The sequence below is a fragment of the Pelobates fuscus genome, chromosome 2, assembly GCF_036172605.1.
Source record: "Pelobates fuscus isolate aPelFus1 chromosome 2, aPelFus1.pri, whole genome shotgun sequence".
In the NCBI taxonomy this organism is placed as follows: Eukaryota; Metazoa; Chordata; class Amphibia; order Anura; family Pelobatidae; genus Pelobates; species Pelobates fuscus.
The window spans coordinates 102,317,992-102,337,363 of record NC_086318.1 but is presented as its reverse complement, the minus strand read 5'-3'; the positions used below and the strand labels follow the sequence as shown (position 1 = coordinate 102,337,363).

General features: G+C 39.2%; 1 protein-coding gene across 5 annotated transcripts in view; it reads left to right on the top strand.

Annotated features, from left to right (window-relative positions):
- The window catches only part of DOCK10 (dedicator of cytokinesis 10), a 218,702-nt gene that overhangs the window by 90,214 nt on the left and 109,116 nt on the right, over positions 1-19,372 (top strand). For 3 of the 5 annotated variants that reach the window (XM_063442512.1, XM_063442510.1, XM_063442508.1), the window contains exons 4-11: positions 2,385-2,467; positions 5,516-5,588; positions 5,755-5,880; positions 12,324-12,458; positions 14,465-14,648; positions 16,827-16,918; positions 18,003-18,086; positions 18,351-18,497. In XM_063442512.1, coding sequence (XP_063298582.1) covers positions 2,385-2,467; positions 5,516-5,588; positions 5,755-5,880; positions 12,324-12,458; positions 14,465-14,648; positions 16,827-16,918; positions 18,003-18,086; positions 18,351-18,497 — 924 coding nt within the window. The remainder of the gene's footprint in view (positions 1-2,384; positions 2,468-5,515; positions 5,589-5,754; positions 5,881-12,323; positions 12,459-14,464; positions 14,649-16,826; positions 16,919-18,002; positions 18,087-18,350; positions 18,498-19,372) is intronic. The other 2 variants (XM_063442511.1, XM_063442509.1) reach the window with 1 other exon arrangement.

The following is a 19,372-nucleotide window of genomic DNA, read 5'->3' as shown; positions in this document are numbered from 1 at the left end:
CCATTCTACACCGGCGGTTAAATTTGGTCCAACTCATAGTCGAAACTAATCCACCGCAACTCAGTACTAAAACAGATGTTCTAATTTTTTCAAATGTGAAAAACAACATGTTAAGCAGTAAACAAAGCCCTGAACCTACAATACACTGATCTAACCTCACATGTACTAACTTAACCCTTTAATTGCTGTAGCACCAAAATGCAACACACTGAAACATGTTAAATACATTTATATTCAAGAATCTCAAGTAGCCACAGAGGACATCTAATGCGTATGCAGGGATACTGCTATCTCTCCTTAATATTTAATGTTGGAATAGGTATTTTAAAGATTACCTAATTCCATAGAGGGCCAAAGGATGCCAAGTCCCCTAGTCCTAATATAAGACAGATCAGAGAGTCTACAAGCTCAGGCCCTAATAAAAACAAAACAACAACCTTCCTGCCCTATCGTAAGTTACACAAAACAACACCCAGTTTCACCACTGATGAAATAAATATGTTTCTAGCTACACTTTCTCCCTAATAAGTATTGAGTGAGGAGATCTAACCTAGTTATAAATAATGGAAAAAAAGTATATTTTGTGTACATTCCAGTACATTCAATGAATGTATTTACCAAAATTGTGTGAATTTTGCTCACATATTTTGTAATAGATAGCACTGATGCAATATATTGAGACGTGGTTGCTAGGACATGCTGGCTGAGTATTCTAGGCTAATGGTACCCTTGCTGAGTACATTGAGTACTCTGGTAAATGAAGCAGAATCCCTAAGTCTTGGCACACTTGCTGGGCACACTGGGTTCTCTGGCAAATAAAGCAGTCAAGGAATACGCTGCGTAAGGTTGAGCAGTGAGAAGTGAGCACTTGCTGGGCACAATGCCATAAAAATTGGTACTCTGGAAACGTTTCCCTACAACTCTGAGCTGTAGGAGATTCTGTTGGACTTTATTTGACGTTTGCATTATACTACAAGGAAAAGGCTGCAAAAGGTATCAAGACTTTCTGTTCGCATTCCACATCATTTACTTTATACTTCTATAAAATGTGTGCTGAATTCATTCAGTCTGACTAAATAAAAATTTTCTTGCAAAAGCAAGTACTCTATGGCCGGGCGATCCATGAAATTTGCTTCAAAAGCTTGAAGGAACATGCACAACTTAACAATTTCAAACCAGCAAGAAAATACTTTTAATTTAATATGCAAAACAAAATAAAGCAAGAAAAATTAATCTAAAAAAAAAGTATGTAATCAAATTTTATAAACTATATAAAATTATAACTATGAACTAGATAGAATATAGAGAGCTGTCATAAAGTTGTCAGATCGTAGATTTGTACATTTACAAGCTTGACAAAAGTGCTGTTCCTGAGTGTTCTGTCCTAGGAGCGCGTCTGTTGCTGATAATAGGCATTATCAGCATCTGAGCATGATGCAAAACTAGGTAAGGTGATACAATATGAGCAGGATAGTACTTCGCTGCAGAGGGATTTAGATAGATTGGTGGACTGGGCACTCAAATGGCAGAGGAATTTTAATGTAGATAAATGTAAAGTTATGCACTTTGGCGTGAAGAATTACCAAGCAACTTATACCCTAAAGGGAAGTGAATTGGAGATAACACATGAGAAGGATTTGGGAATTGTAGGAGAAAGAAACCTAGCATCGGTGCCTGCTCTGCATGATCACATTGATAAGGCCTTCTCCCTTCTCCCCCTGTCAGGATGTTGTAAGGTATAGAGATCTTCCAACTGCACATGTGTAAATCTGCCAGGCAGGCCCATTATACTTTTCCAGAATTTCTAGGGATAGGGAACAAATTGTTTAGATTAGTGTGTCCATCAGAGTGGTTCGGAAACATAAGAAATAAAAATCAGGTAAATATGAAAAAACAAACAAACAAAAAAAATCTACCCGCAGAGTGACGTAACTGTCTCATTAAAAACTAAATCTTTTGAGTAAGCCAGTTGTCTCAATTTGGTGCACGTCTCTTGTTCAGTAATTGTATTCTCTGTTTCGCATTATAAATTATATGCAGCACTGTGCATTCCACTCAGGAGGAGCCAAGATGCTCAGCTCTCCGCATCCATTTCCACACACTATGCAATTTGGAGAGATATACAGTACATTGGAAATCTTTGTAAAACTGCCTAGCATTCTAAGGCAATGCATTTTTTTTCCATTTGTGCTGATACATTATGCCACTGAGACATCATTATTTTATATCTGCCTAGTCATGTTTGTGCAAGATTGTTTTAATGTTCCCTTTCATTATCGCTCAGCAGGAACTTGGCAAGTGTTTTAGGGATCTTTCTGTTTTTTTGTTTTAGATTGTTTCATTTTTAAGAGTGTTTAACTGACTTGATATTTCTATTTTTCCAGGCCTGTAAATATTACAATTCTCACTGGCATGTGGTGAACTACAAGTATGAGCTGTATTCTGGGGACTTCCGACAGTTACAGCAGTAAGAGTCATTGCACACTTCTGTTTTCAAAACGTTGCCTTTTATTTGAATTCTGATTTCTCACACTTCTATATGACTTATTAAAAATCCCTAAAATCTCCTTATAATGCAGTAGTCCTTAAAGGAATCCAAACCGAGACCTTATATTATTAAGTATATGTTATTTTATGTTTAAAGAACATGTCACTGAATTAATTTTACAGATGAATATTGAGACATCAAGCTGAAGCAATGTACATAAGCTCAAATGATTTGATATTTATGGATAAACTTTTCAAATATTTTTTTTCGGAATATTTATTTACCGAAAATATATCATATATAAACAATGTATCAAAATAATATAAACATTTTGCAAAATATTTTTCGTAGTATTAAATGTTTTTAAAGTGTATTACAAAATATTAAATCATTTGAAAAGCTTATCAAGGACTTTGTTTGAAAAAGTTTCACCTCCCCTCTACTTTCGAGATTAAGATTTTTAAACAAGGACTGAAATGGGTTCCTCATGGTCTCGATTTAAGGAGAGTCCTTAAAGGGGCACTCTAGACCCCTAAAGCACTTTAGCTTGATGAAAAGCTTCATGTGTAAAGAGTGTGTCCTATTTTATTCGTTTTGCAAAAAGTGCAGATTTCAAAAGAAATTAACACTTTTATAAATTGTCCTGGGTACACCCACTGGCTGTTACTCAGACAACAAGTTCTGTTACTCCCCGGTTTTGGTTAGGTCAGTGGAGCTAAACTCAAGAGACAGCAATTACCCAGAGCACCTGCCTTGCAGAGACGTCTCATTGAGCTGCATTGGGAAGACTGTGATTGGACAGCCACAGAAAGTCGGGATGGGGTTAGATGGGGAAAGCATGTAAAACCTGCAGACAAGAGAACTGCAGCTTTTGCAAGCTGTTTTTAGATATTCCCCAATTGAAAAAACGCATAATTAAATGCATGGATGTTTTCACTTGGGGTAAATCTACTAAACAGTGATTTTTATTGTTTTGTATTTGGGCAGTGGAGTGTCCCTTTAAGCGAGTTAAATGCTAATATTTTTTCCTGTTGTACATAAAATATTTAAACTGTAGAACATAATGTTCTGTGTTCTATCAGTTTGTTTTTTAATTTCCAGTTTTCACCTTAAAGGAACACTATAGGGTCAGGAACACAAACATGCATAATAATATAATGTGACCCTATAGAGTTTAACCCACCATTTAGGTGACTTGCCCCCTCTTAGCCCTCTATAAAAGTTTAAAACTCACTTTATTTTCAGCGCCGCACTGGCTCTGCCCCCTTTGTGACATCATCAAAATGGCCGATTTTTAGCCAATCCAATGCTTTCCCGTAGGGAAAATCAGCACGGGGGCGGTGCCAAATGCCATTTTGGCCAATCAGGACCTCCTCATTCAGCGTGCAGAGCGTGGGGAAGCTGAATGTTAGAGCTGCTTTTTTGGCAGCACTGACCCAGGAAGCACTTCCAGTGGCCATCTAAGGAGTGGCCACTTGGAGGTGTCCCTAGAGGCAATGTAAACACTGCCTTTTCTATGAAAAAGCAGTGTTTGCATGAAAAAAGCCTGAAGCTAACTATTATACTCACCAGAACAACTACATTAAGCTGTAGTTGTTCTGGTGACTATAGTGTCCCTTTAACCTTTTTATTCCTTCCTTCCATTCTCTTTAGTATCACGAATTGTTCATAAATCTTATTATGTGTATGTATATCCATTGTATATTCTATTTTGACTACATGTTGTTTTAATGCATGTATACCCACTGTATATTTTGTTTTGGTGTTATGTTTTAATGTTCAAAATGTAAGAAAACTTTAAATAAATCAAAACTCTAGAGCTACTGGTATAGTGAATGAATGACAAAGAGTAATGCATTTTCCTATTAATTAATTGAATTGAATCTAATATTAGGGTTCTTGATTAGTGGTAGTCACCTTTACAGACATAGAAACAAAGTAAAGAAAGAAAAGAAAAGAAATGAAAGAACAAAAAAAACAAAACAAAATATAAAATGCAAAAGTACCAGGGATCGAGGAGCAGAGGACATGTAAATATATCTTTCTGCTCTATTGCTCACTGTATTGCTCCCATCGTGCCCAAACTTTGTGAAACGTGGATAATATGTTTCTCACATGTGCTGTTAGCTTGTCCATAGGTACATGTCTTTTATTTTGGAAATAACCTTTACTTTCGGTGGGACCTCAGATTTAATCCACAACTATGCAATTGCTCACTGTGCCGCCAGACTGAGCATATTAAAGAGCCTTTGCTTCCTTGTGGGTATTCCCAATAGGGGTCGAGAAAGCAGGGATTGCCAGGGGCTCAGAACAATGTGTCTTTGGAGACAGTGGGCATTAGTCTGTGACAGTGTGTTCACTAGCAATTAGATAAAACATGGTTTTCTGTCTCTGTTTTAAAGCATACATTTTCCAACAACTTACTGGGAAACAATAGAAACTACAAAGCTACTAGCTTTTTATTAAATGAAACTGCAGTTTGGGTGTAAAAACACTTTTGTTTGGCCTAAATCTGGTGTGATCATGCATAGTTAATAGTAACAACAGTTTGTAAAAAAACAAAAAAAAAAACGTGAATCATGTTCAACCATTCACAGATCTTTGTTTCTGATATTGATTCAAAATAAGGTTGAAAGTCCAATGTGAAGTTACTTACATTTTTGCCACACAAAAAAGGTATAAGCCCAGCGCTCTTAGCTTCTAACTGCCTTCTGTTTGGATGGAACCACACTTTACATGTTATAGCAATTTTAACAGTATTATCGGAGACTTCGTAATGTCACATGCTGAAGAATTATCATATGTAAGAGGTAGCCAGCATGTTGCTATTATTCGTCTAATATAACTCCCATAACTCTAATATAACATGGATGAAGTCCAACACAGTTGCTAACTGAAGGTCTTGAGAATTTTAGTACAATGACACCATAAGAACTCTGTTTTGGTGCCTGGGCAATAGGTACTGATGAAACCAGGGTAGTATGTAAAAATTAGTATTAATTCATTTTTTTTTGCTTTTTCATATAGATATTACTCAAAGACAGAAAAATTACCATCGCATTCATTTGAAATTGATCATGAAGATGCAGACAAGGATGAAGTAAGCTCTGCGAATTTCTCCTTTCTACATTTAACTAGAATCACAAAACACTTTTAAATGCTTACTTGGGCAATAATCTCACTTGAGTGAATTGTGATAACTAATACAGTAACGGCATGCATTCTTCCCAGCTTTCATGAAAAATGTATGATTGTATTTTATTCAGGATACAACATCCCTCTCGTCTTCGAAGGGAGGTGGTGGCGGAGGAGGTGGATCAGGAGTTTTTAAATCTGGCTGGCTGTATAAAGGGAATTTTAATAGCACAATAAACAATAGCATCACTGTCCGGGTGAGTAGAAAACATTACTCTTTCTGTGTGTGTAATTACGGCATGCAGCCCCCTCATTTTCCTCATTTTGAAAAGAGTTGTAGATATTATGTGTATCGCACTGATGGTGTCTTGTGCAAGTTTCAGAAAACCACTTGTAGGATCTTGTGATCTTTTTTGGGCTTATTCTACAAAATGTAAGCCTTTATTTACTAAACAGTGAATTAAGTTAAAACGAAAGGCCAATATGTTGATCAAATTGCTTGGATGCAAAGCTTAGGCTATTGTAAACTAAATTTATTGGCCTGGTTGTCAGGTCACCTCAGGTCTTCCAGGGAAGAAATCAATCCCGATGCCCGATTAGATATAGTTTGATAAGGCCCAGCTGGTTTCCAGCAGAAAGTAACCTTTTGCTAAAGCTGCTCTTAGCACTTGTAAAACACTTTAGCAGTACAAAAACAGAGAGTAGACAGAAAACTAGAACCTCACACGGTAAGGGGAAGGTTATGGAGAGAGCACTAGAGTGGCAGCTAGTATTATTCAGGGAATATACTATGAAACAAGAGGAGCCTTACTAATACAGGAGGTAGGACAGAGGAGGCAGCTGGGGAAATAGGGATTAGTACTATGAAGATTAAGAAGGAAGACCTAAAATGTTGAATAGGAAAGATATATATTGATTCCATTCGTCCCTGATCAGCAAACTCTTGAATCAGAGACTAGGGAAAGAAGGTCAGGATGGTGGTACCAGTTCCACCTAAATATGGGCTTGAACCCGAATGTTTGAGTAAAAAATACAGAAATACAATAATTGGGTAACTCCCCTTTAGAGAAGGGGGGCTCCCAATAAATCTGGTAATGATAGTAGAAAAAAACGCCAACTGATATAAAAAATATATATACCTATAGACTGTCAAAAGTTGGGAAAAGGTAATAACTACAGGGAAAGCATATACTGATATTGTAGACACTGAATAACCATGTATCCAGGCATAAACAGTGATACACTGCAACTTTATTGACTGTACTGTACAGAGGATACAATGTATCAGTGTCTCTAAAATGCTTATGACCCTGAAATCCTATGTGGATCTGTCTTGGTGTCCAGATATCAATTGAGGCATACTGGAAACTAAGACAGTGAAATATATCACATAAAAGTGATCCACAGAGGAAACAAAATAAAATGTAGTACCTTAAAATCTTATTATGGATAGATAGGTAGGGCAATAGAGGAGACAGTATAGCATAGTAGTGAAAACGAAATAACTGTTATTAAATAGCTTGTAGATAGCTTGCTAATATATTGAGAGCAGTAGGAGTAATAGAATATAAACAGTGGTTACAGTAATACATTTGAGAAAATACCCCTGAAAATCACCACTATTCTAATCTCCTATGATCTCCTCTTAACACCTTTGTGGGTGTTCTATGATAGATAAGCTAACTAACAGCTGTCCCCTTAAACTGTTGCCACTACCCTAATAATACTCCACAGAAGATAAACATTTAAACTAACGAAAAAAACAAAAGTGGAAGTGTCAGAAGGATTCCCTCGTGCATAGTGACGTGCTCGAGTTAGTAGAGGGAATCCAAAAGAAAAACCCGACGCGCGTTTCGGAGTACGAGACTCCTTCGTCAGGGGCTGAGGAACTAAAATGTTACTGACAGAGTATAAGGGAAATGTGCTGATATGGAAGGGGTAATGGGTGAATATGGAATAAGAACAGATAGGAACTGAGATCCTGAGATCATATCAGATCTGAGGTAGAGGGATCTGGTATTATTATTATTTTATTAGTATTGGCATTTATATAGCGCCAACAAATTCTGTAGCGCTTTACAATATTATAGGAGGGGGAGATTTAACAATAAATGAGACAATTACAAAAACTTACAGGAACAATAGGTCGAAGAGGACCCTGCTTACTGCCTATAGAATTTGGGGTATAAAACACAATAGGACATGAGATAGCAATCAAATAAGGTGGGAGTGAAGCAGAGCTAGAAGAGAGAGTAAAGTACTGCACTTAAGGATAGAGGAAGGGACAGATATGTGAGGTAGAGATTACTCTGGGAGGCCATAAACTTTCCTAAGGAGATGGGTTTTAAGGCACTTTGTAAACGATTGAAGACTAGGAGAAAGTCTGATAGCGGTAGACAGGTTATTCCAACGGAAGGGAGCCACCTGCGAGAAGTCCTGCAAGCGTGAGTTGGCCATACAGGTGTGAGCAGCGGACAGGGGAAGGTCATGGACAGAGCAGAGAGATGGACAAAGGGCATACTTATGGATCAGTGAAGAGATATCGAAGAAGGCTAGAATTGCTCAGTGCTTTATAGGTGTGGATTAGTAATTTGAGTTGATTCCTATAGGTTACAGGAAGCCAATGTAAGGACTGACAGATGTGTGAGGTGTGAGAGGAGCGACTGGAGAAGAAAATTTGCCTGTCGGCAGCATTCATTACATACTGTAGCGGGACAATGCAGCTTCTGGGAAGACCAATTAGAAAAGGGTTACAATAATCCATGCAAGATATTATGTTATGTTATTATTATTTAGAACAGCGCCAACAAATTCCGTAGCGCTTTACAGTGGGTGGACGAACAAACATGTAGTTGTAACCAGACAAGTTGGACACACAGGAACAGAGGGGTAGAGGGCCCTGCTCAATGTGCTTACATGCTAGAGGGAATGGGGTAAAGTGACCCAAAAGGTAAGGATAGTATTAGACTAATGACAGTTGCAAGAGAGGAATCAGTTGGGAGCTATTAACAGTTTAATTGATATGCTTTTATGAAGAAGTGAGTTTTGAATGATTTTTTTGAAGGAGTGGAGACTGGGTGAGCATCTAACAGAGGAGATTATCAGAGCATGGACAAGCTCCTTAGTAGAAGTAGTAAGTGGGCAATGTTTTTAAGGTGGAATCAACAGGATTTGGCAACATACTGGATGTGAGGCTTAAAGGTGAGGGCAGGGTCAAGTATAACTCAAAGACAGCGCGCTTGCAAGGATGGGCTAATGTGTTTACCACTAACTTGAAAGGAGCATGAAAGAGGAGGATCAGTATTAGGAGGAGGAAAGACAAGGAGCTCAGTTTTAGAGAGATTGAGTTTCAGAAAGCAGGAGGACATCCAGTCATAGATGGAAGAAAGGCAGTTGGTGACACATTTTAGGACAGCTGGGGAGAGGTCAACCACTCTAGTATGAAAGTAAATGACAAATGGTCTTCTAGACCAAGCATGTGAAGCTCAAAGGCTAAGACGGGCCAAATAAACAAGGTTTACGTTCATGTGGTCCGCAAAAACCCCGCAAACTTCAGTTTTTATAGAAACGTAGGTTTATTTTGAAAAGTACAGCATAAAAAAAGTTGCCTGACACCGGACATCCTCACGCTCGTAGGGCTTCAAAGTAAACAAAAGAGCGAATTTATTTTAAGGAGACGTGCATTTTCTTCTAACCAATGTTTCAGTCCAACTACCTTGACATATTAAGAAATGTTTGGTAATGGGACTGAAATGGTGAATGTATGCTGTTGCACAGCTGTAAAAACATATTACGTTATCTTGTTGATTTTGAAGTTCTATGAGTGTGTTCTTCACTTTGGCTGAGATCATCAAACTTGATGATCTCAGCCAGGGCCGGCCTTAGGCATTTTGACGCCCTGTGCGAAAAATCTTCACAGCGCCCCCCCCACCCCCACCCCCGGCATCCATGTATGCTGTAATGTTTGTGTTGTCTGTGTATGTGATAGTAGGTGTGATGACTGTGTGTGATATGTATTCTATGTGTGATATTTGAAATGGGTGTATTAACAGTGTGTGATATGCGTGTATTGGTTGTATGTGACACACACACACACACACACACACAGAGTCAGACGGCCATACACACACACAGGAAGACATCCACACACACACACAGGCAGACAGTCATACACACACACACAGACACACAAAGGCAGACAGTCTCACACACACACACACAGACACACACAGGCAGACAGTCAGTCATACACACAGACACAGACAGTAATACACACAGACAAACACGCAGACAGTCATACACACAGACACACACAGGCAGACAGCCATACACACAGACACACAGAGGCAGACAGCCATACACACAGAGGCAGACAGCCATACACACAGAGGCAGACAGCCATACACACAGAGGCAGTCATACACACAATCACACACACAGAGGTAGTCAGTCATACACACAGAGGCAGACAGTCATACACACAGAGGCAGACAGTAATACACACAGACACACAGTGGCAGACAGTCATATACACACACACACACACACAGGCAGACAGTCTCACACACAGACACACACAGGCATACAGTCAGTTATACACACAGACACAGACAGTAATACACACAGACACACACAGAGGCAGACAGTAATACACACAGACACACACAGAGGCAGACAGTCATACACACACACACACAGAGGCAGACAGTCATACACACACAGACACACAGAGGCAGACAGTCATAAACACACACACACACAGGCAGACAGTCATACACAGACACACACACAGGCAGACAGTCATACACAGACACACACACACAGGCAGACAGTCATACACAGACACACACACACAGGCAGACAGTCATACACAGACACACACACACACAGGCAGACAGTCATACACACAGACACACACAGGCAGACAGTCATACACACACAGACAGTAATAAACACAGGCAGAGAGTCACACTCACCTGACAATCCCACAGTTACCTGTGGAGTTCATTGTGGAGGCAGTGCAGCTCCTGGTGACTGTTTGGTGGGGAAGCAGGGACTCCTTCCTGCTTCCCCTGCAGCAGTTTTCCGGCGCTTTTAGCTCCGCCCCCGCCGCACGGTAAGCTCCGCCCCCGCTGCAAATTTAAAAAAAATAAAAAAAACATTTTTTTTTTTAATCCACGGCGCCCCCTGCTCCATGGCTCCCTGTGCGGCCGCACAGCTCGCACACCCCTAAGGCCGGCCCTGATCTCAGCCAATCCAATGCTTTCCATTAGGAAAGCATTGGGAGGCTATTGTGCATGTGTGGCAAAAAGCTGCGCAGCTAATCAGCATCTCCGTGGGGAGAGTTCAGCTCCTCAATGCAGACCCAATCTAACACACTGCCCCTCTTCCCATTCTAATACACTGCCCACAAATCCAATACATTGCCCCCCTCCCTCCACTGTTATACACTGCCCCCGTCACCCAATCTAATACAATGCCCCTTAATCTAATACACTGCCCCTCCTCCCTCTGCTGTAACTGAATACACTGCCCTACCTACCCCTAATTTTACACACTGCCCCCCCACCACTTTTACATGGCCCCCTGACTTCCCCAAATTTATACAGTGCCCCCTCCCTCCCATCAATACACTGCACCCCTCCCTCCGAATAATATGCTGCCACCTCTCCCCAATTTAATACACTGACCCCTTCCCTCCCCCAAATTAATATAGTGCTCCCTCCTATACACTGTCCCTTCCCTCCCATTAATACACTGCCCCCTCCCTCCCATTAAAAATCTACCCCCCTCCCTCCCATTAATACACTGCCCCCTCCCTCCCATTAATACACTTGCCCCCTCCCTCCCTTAAGTTAATACACTGTCCCTTCCCTATCTTAAATGAATACACTACCCTCCTCCCCCCCCACCACTCTAATACACTGGCCGCCTCCACCCCCAAGTTAATACACTGCCCCCCTCCCTCCCATTAATACACTACCTCCCTCCATCCCAATAATACACTAGGAAGGGGGAGTGGATGGACACACAGCCACTCTGCCCTCTTGTGGCCGGGAGAGCAAGAATCAGGAAACATTTTTCCTGTCTTGAGGCTGGTCGACGCCACAGCTGAAAGTGGTCCCTGGGCAGCCGTGCCACAAAAATAAGCATTGTGGGCCGCATGTTTGACATGCTTGCTCTAAACCGTAAGCTAGTTTGAGCAGGGTCCTCATCAACCTAATGTTTCATTAAAATTGTGTTACTGTCTCATTTTTCCCCCATTTTTTTATAGAATTGTAAAGCACTGCGGGATAAGCTGGTGCTATATAAATGCCAAAAATAATACTACTACTATTAATTATAATAATGGGGATTGAAATAACAAGAAGGGAAACTATAATAAAGGAACTGTGGAAATATAGAATGGGTGTAATGATATGGAAACCAATACGCATGGGAGGACTGAGACGCAGACAGAAAAGGAATGGAAATACAAATAAAGATAAGCAGGACATTTTAATGAGGAAAGCAGGCAAAGAAAATTAAGAAAAATGGAAAAGGATACATAGATAATAAAAGGTTCCACGGAAATAAGTCTGGGCACATTTACTTATTTTACTTTGTCTGCGGATAGGTTGTCAATGGGGCTGAGAAATCTATAGTTGTGACAGCAGTGATATGTAACGAAGTATTTGTTTTCCTTTCTCATTCTTTGCAGTCCTTTAAAAAACGCTTCTTCCAGTTGACGCAGCTCTCAGATAATTCATACATTATGAACTTTTACAAAGATGAAAAAATATCAAAGGAACCAAAGGGATGTATATTTTTAGACTCTTGCACTGGAGTTATCCAGGTAAGTGGTGACCACCCTTTAACGCCCTTGACAGATATCGAGCTACTGGGGACCATGAGCTGAATGAACAGAAGTATGCTTCTTAACTCTTTAAACTTAAACAAACATGAGATGCGTGTGAGCAACATAAGTCATCAATCAATGAATATCAAAGAAAAAATTGTTAACTTGGTCAGATAAAAATGTTGAGGTCTGAGTTTACTTACAGAAACTAGTCTAACGTGAGCCGTTGGGATAGAATAAACTTTGGAAAGTCTCAGAAGAAGCTTCCTGTATATACCTTGCAATTCCAGCTGTGACTCCATCTGGTCCTGGTTGCCAGTTCTCCTAAGTCTATGATCACTGTGCTCGGGGGTGTTGCTAGATTCCGGAAACACCTGGAGTTTGAGCCCAAAGGAAAACTTAATGACCCCCAACTGTAACAGAGATGTATGACATACCACTGCCTCTCAATGTTATATCCTGCTCTCTCTCCAATGAATAACGTGCTGCAAATGCTATTCAGAATCTCCATGAAAGCACAACTGGCATACTTTGCACAGCAAGCATTTCATTGTGATCCTGCTGCACTGCCTAACTAATAGAGGGGTGTTAAATAAAAAACAGGGAAGTGTATAAGGCGCTTCAAGAGGTGAAAAGGTGTCAAAACTAGTATATGACCTGCTTTCCCCAAACACTTAATAAGACATCAATAAAGAAGAAATATATATACTAGTAAGGAGAAAACCTTATGACACAAAAATGAAAATAAATACAAACGTATATATTCTGAATATGACTATCACAGGAAACCGAAAAACTGAAAATACACAACATAGTGTGAACTGTTTAAAAGCATACGATAAAACAGCTGTTTGGGTTGTGTATTTTATTTACCTCAATGCCACTCTATTTATAGCACCCAATTCTAAGTATATTGTTTGCCTGTTTTAATACTCAATATACATTGTATTTGGAAAATAGTGAGGATCCATCATACAGTTCTTTGGAAATCTTGGGGAATTGGAATGTATAGCCCTTGGTGGCACCCTAGAGTGCATAATACAGAGCCTGGGACGGCTCTAAAGCATGTGAGTGAAACTCCTACCCCATCCCTTTTATTGTATGCCTTTAAACAGTTCACACTATGTTGTGTATTTTCTGTTTTTAGGTTTCCTGTGATAGTCATATTCAGAATACACATTTGTATTTATTTTTATTTTTGTGTCATAAGGTTTTCTCCTTACTAGTATATATATATATATATTTCTTCTTTATTAATAGAGGGGTGTGCAGCAAAGTTCTGTCCCCCAGTAATCTTTTCCAATATGTACCTGGGGCACCAATACTTGCCCAGCCTGAAAAGGAACTAAACTATAGACATGTCATTTTTATTGGTGGCTGCTTTGAGCAGAAACTCCCTGTGTAATTAACAACAATAAAATAATAATAATACCATCTTGCCCCTTCGACCATCTTTAGAAACCCAGGGCTAAAAGAGCAATACCTATGACTTTGCGGAGAAAGGATTATACGTGGTAGTTGTAATTACGAAAATGCAGGATGGTTGCATACCCATGGTATTTATAATAGCAGAAACATTTTAATTACAGCTCTCAATCCCATAGAAGCTTTCAGTTTAATGCGTGATTTGCAGAAGATTCTTACTTGTTTTGATTTATCTAGACTGTAGTTCCTTAATTAATAATAGTAATTAATTTCTAAAATGCTTTTCTCCCCGTAGGGACCAAAAGTACTTTTCGAGTGGACACTTTTGAATTAAATAATTTAATAATATTTCAGTCTGATAAACGTTTATTACTGTTGTGTTTTTTTTTTTTTTATATGCACATAATATGGCATACTGTAGCCCTTAGACTGACTTAGATTTATGTGGGTTTTATTCTAAGAGCTTACGAGAGGGTCACAGTTTGACAGTTCTGCTCAAGTAAGTTTAAAAGTAATTGGCTGCCCTTGCCTTAAATGTGATATCTAATCTGGAACCATTCTCCTTTTCATTGAATCAGAATAAACAGCTTAGAAAACATGCCTTTGAGCTGAAAATGAATGACCTGACATACTTTGTGCTGGCAGCTGAAACAGAGCAGGACATGGATGACTGGATTTCTACTCTTAATAAAATATTGCAAATAAATCCCGAAGGAGCCATTCCAGAGAGGAAAAGTGCAGATCTAACAGATCATAAACTGGGTAATAATGTTTAGCCAACTCAATGAATTTTGACAACAGAAATATACATTCCACAGTTCGTTTGGTAGCAGACGTCTAGTTCACAGTCCTAGAATTTACTTCCCATTCACTTCCGATGACTATCCACCAGACCAAATAGTACTTAATAACTGTTCTATCATCTCTACAGCCATCTGAATGTGTCCTGAAATAACACCGGCTGTTACATATAACAATGTGTGATCGAGGCCGGCACTCTTATTCTAATAGCAGAGTTATGAGATGTTCAAGGATTTATCCTGCAAGATGCTACTACGGTGTCAAAAAACACTGATCCAAAAGGGGTCTTTATTTCTAATCTAGCTTCTAATTTTCTTATAATTAACAGCTGTTCACAGACAGAATACATAAAGATGTATGACAATAGAGAGAAAATAGAAGAAACAGAGATAAACAGATTAGTCTTTGTATTTTTTGATGAGGGCACCTTCAGACCAGCACTGCTGTTAACTTACTTACAACAGAACTGTGCTAAGCATGGTGAAATATACTCTATTCAGAAACTGTTTAGAGTTCCTTTACTAATTTACAATTCCATAGCACAACATAGGAATCTTTCATATTCTTCTCTGTAAAGCAAATTTTGGAGAGATGACTGTTCAAATAAACGTGGGTCTTTTTGCATTTTCTAAACGTCAGTTCCATTCTATGTTATGTGTAGAAACATAACAAAATATTGACAATTTAAATGCAAATGCATGGCAAGGACAATGTCTACAAACATATTATACCACGACCCCCCCCCCCCCACCACCACCACACCATACAGACACACACACAGAGATACACACAGACACACATACATACTTAGATACATACAGAGACACATACATACAGACACATACATACACACAGATACATACAGACACATACACAGACAGACACACATACATACAGACACAGACATACAGACACAGACATACAGACACACACACACACAGACACATACATACAGACACACACACAGACAGATACATACACATACATAGACACACAGACACACATACATACAGACACACAAACACACATACATAGTCACACACACATAGACACATACAGACAGACATACTCACACAGACACATACAGGCACACATACACACACAGACACACACACACACAGACAGATACACACAGACACATACATAAGACACACAAACACACACAAACACACAGAGACACATACACACAGGCAGACACACAGACACATACATAGACACACAGACAGACAGACACACATACATACAGACACACACACAGACACATACATACAGACACACACACACATACACATACACAGAGGCACACACACACACACACACACACACACATACACAATATTTTAGTCACCCTCCTATTTCCTACCTTTTAGGTGCAGGAGTGTGACTTCTCTGGGGTTCAGTGGCTCAAGTTGATGGGAGTCAGAATTCCCACTCCTTCCTCCCGCGCGGCTCCCGGTGGTTGCTGGGAGGAGTGACCGGGTCAGTCACTTCCTCCCAGCGTCTGACATCAGCCCTGTCGCGCTGTTACCGGGCCCACTCTGATGATGATATTAATTTCTTTCAGGTGGCCCTAACAGCATGGGCCACCCGATGGACCCCTTCACGTGCGGCCCCGGCAATTTTACCGCGCGTCCGGGACCGCAAAACATGGCGGCGGGCACCCAGTCACAGGGGTCCGCAGGGTGGCCGGGCCCCCTGCAGTGACGGGCCTGGTTGCAGCTGCGACCCCTGCGACCATGGTATGTACGCCGCGGCATCAGTCTAAAAAATGTAATGGTAGGTGTATTTTAACAGTGAGAGACAGAATAAAAAATAAACATATCCAGAAAAACGCATGTCAAAAAAGTTATAAATTGATTATAAATATCAGTGGTTCAAAATCAGCAGGAGATCAAATTATTTTTTCTCTCACTGTATAACCTATGCCAAGAAACACTATATATAGCATCAGAATTAATAATATTTTATTCTCCTATTGACAAATGAAGGAGAGTTAGATTTAAATCGAATGCATACATTAAATACTTAACTATATATCAACCTCATCTTATTAGATCTAGTCTAATGCAATGTTGTATAATATTTTACATTCTGTATATACAGTGAAACTAACCAACTTTTTCAATGACGATGTTACAGTAGGAGATCCCGGAGAGACCGTAATGAATTTTGAAACACAACATGAAGAAACAGATTCAGCAGAGAACTCCTTACATCCGGACCTTGCAAAGGTGGCAAAAAACAACTCTCTTTACTTTGTAACGTGCAACTAGGTTCATAAATCACAACAGAAAATTGAATCTGTGTACCAGCTATCTTCTACTAGCTGCTCATTTTGGTCTGTTTCAGATTATAGTTTTTTTTTTTTAATAACTTACACTGCCTATTGGTTTTTTTCACATAGCAATCACAAGGTGTATATGAGATAAACTCTGCAGATTAAGTAAGGTTCTGAATGTCACCCTTTTGAATTCATCAAATGCACCTGTAATGTAAATACTTTCATTAGTTGGAAAGTACAAGTTTCAAGTTAGTGTGGGAATTTAAGAGGGTGAAACACCCAGGGCTGCTCAGGACACCCCATTGTGACATCACAGCAGCTGCGCGGAGGTCCAATCAAAGGCTTCTCGTAAGAAAGAAGGAGGAGAAAAGAAAAAAAAAATAGCAGATGGAATAGGGAGTAGGAAGGGCTGCTATTAAGCAGGGAGAGAGAGAGAGGAGACACGAGAGAGAGGGGAGGTGACAGACATAAAATATATTTAGGCAGTCCGGACCAAAGTTCTAGAATGACTAAATCACATGTGCAGGGATGTAACTAGCCCCCAGCATACAACTGCAAGTAACTCTGGATGTGCAATTTTTCAAGCTGAAACACTGCACATCCAGACTACTACCACCATGACCACTTGGAAAAGCAAACGTGGTCATGGTGGTTGGAGTAACCATTTAAGTAGGAAGACATGCAAAATATGTACATTAGAGACTCTACTCTCTATTTGCATGAACTTTTTACCATGTTTGCTTGCATTGGTGGTAGCTATTGCACTTTTACTAATAATTAGATGGGAGTTTGCAATATGAGGCAGAACATGTTAATGCTTTGAACGTTAACTGGACTATTTACTAAAGTCAGAATGCAAAAGTGAATTCAAAGTGAATCCTAGAATCCTAGAAGGGATACTTTGTAACCAGGGCTCCCATTTATATTTTTCATTTACACAATTATATTTTTTTTAAATTACACATTTTGAAAAAAAAAAAAAAACTAAATCAATGTATAGCTAAAAATGTATTTCTTACCTTATTTAATTTCAGTATATCACAGAAACAGAAGAAACCACCAGAGCTGCTCGAAACATGGATCGACTCAATCTTTTTTCCCTTGACCCAGATATTTGTGTAAGTGTATCATCCATCACTAGTATACACATTGGCAGGCATAGCTCTTACTAAGTTGATTAATGCAAGTTTTTGTTCTGGAGATTATCTTCTGCTGAACTTTTTTGAATGTCAGATACGTTTAAGATAATACTTACTTAGACTTCTGGCAGGAAACCATATTAGGAGGAATTCCACATAAAATAGAGGGTACAGTGTGAGAGTCTGAATTTAGAATTTAAGCTATTGTTTTGCTTTGTAATCTACTTGAGTTAATATTTTTAGGTAACAAAGCTCCAGAACTCAGCAAGCGACACTGCCATCAAACCATTCGTGGAAAAGACAGCAAAGAGGATTATGATATGTTGCAAATCCCTCAGTCTGAATCTTCAAGCCTGCCTCACAGAAAATGACAGCGATCCCATAACAAATGTACGTCGCAGAGAATTATCTGATTGTATTGTGCACCAATCTAATCTGGGAGGGTGCATCCAAACATAAAATGGTGTATTCCTCCAATAATATTATCTCTTCCGTCTGTCATCTAAAGCAATGGTTTTCAATCAGCGTGCCAAGCTCAAGCCAAGAACACATTGAATTCAGGGGTGTAATAGGCTGAATGCACTCCTTTTTAAAATAATTATCAGTATCAACATTGCAACTCCAATTTGGAAATTATCTAAAAATAATAGCTGGATTTGTCTAGATATCGTGTCATGTGACTTTAAGTGATCTGGTCGCATGATGACATTGTTGCCAAGGTCATCAATACCTTATAATGTAGGGTATTATTTACCTTGACAGTAAAGTAATCATGTAATCACTTTGTCACGTAACACTATGCAATCTGAGCACCATATACAGAAAGTGAGGATTTGTACAAAATAGATATACAAAATCATATATAAATACGGTGTAAGCTAGCATTAAAAAAAACAAAAAACACTTGTATCAATGTTATTTAAATAGTTCTCTTTATTATTAAAGTTCTATTTCATTATTTCATAAAGGATTACTTTTGACATATATATAAATATCTCAGAATTTATACTTGTGTCTCTATATATATATATATATCCACACTTCAAACAACTGATTCACTTGCAGGTCTTTCTAAATAATAGTAATAGTATTTAAAAAATACCTCCGAGTGCTTTAAATGTACCGGTATGTCCTAATACATTTCTGTTACCATCTTTTCACCAATTGGAGGAGCTACGTGCAGGCAGTCTGATTTTCAGAAAAAGATGGCCTTCAGGTGCACAATCTGTAGAGGAATGATGCATTGAACTGTAGCATATCATAGA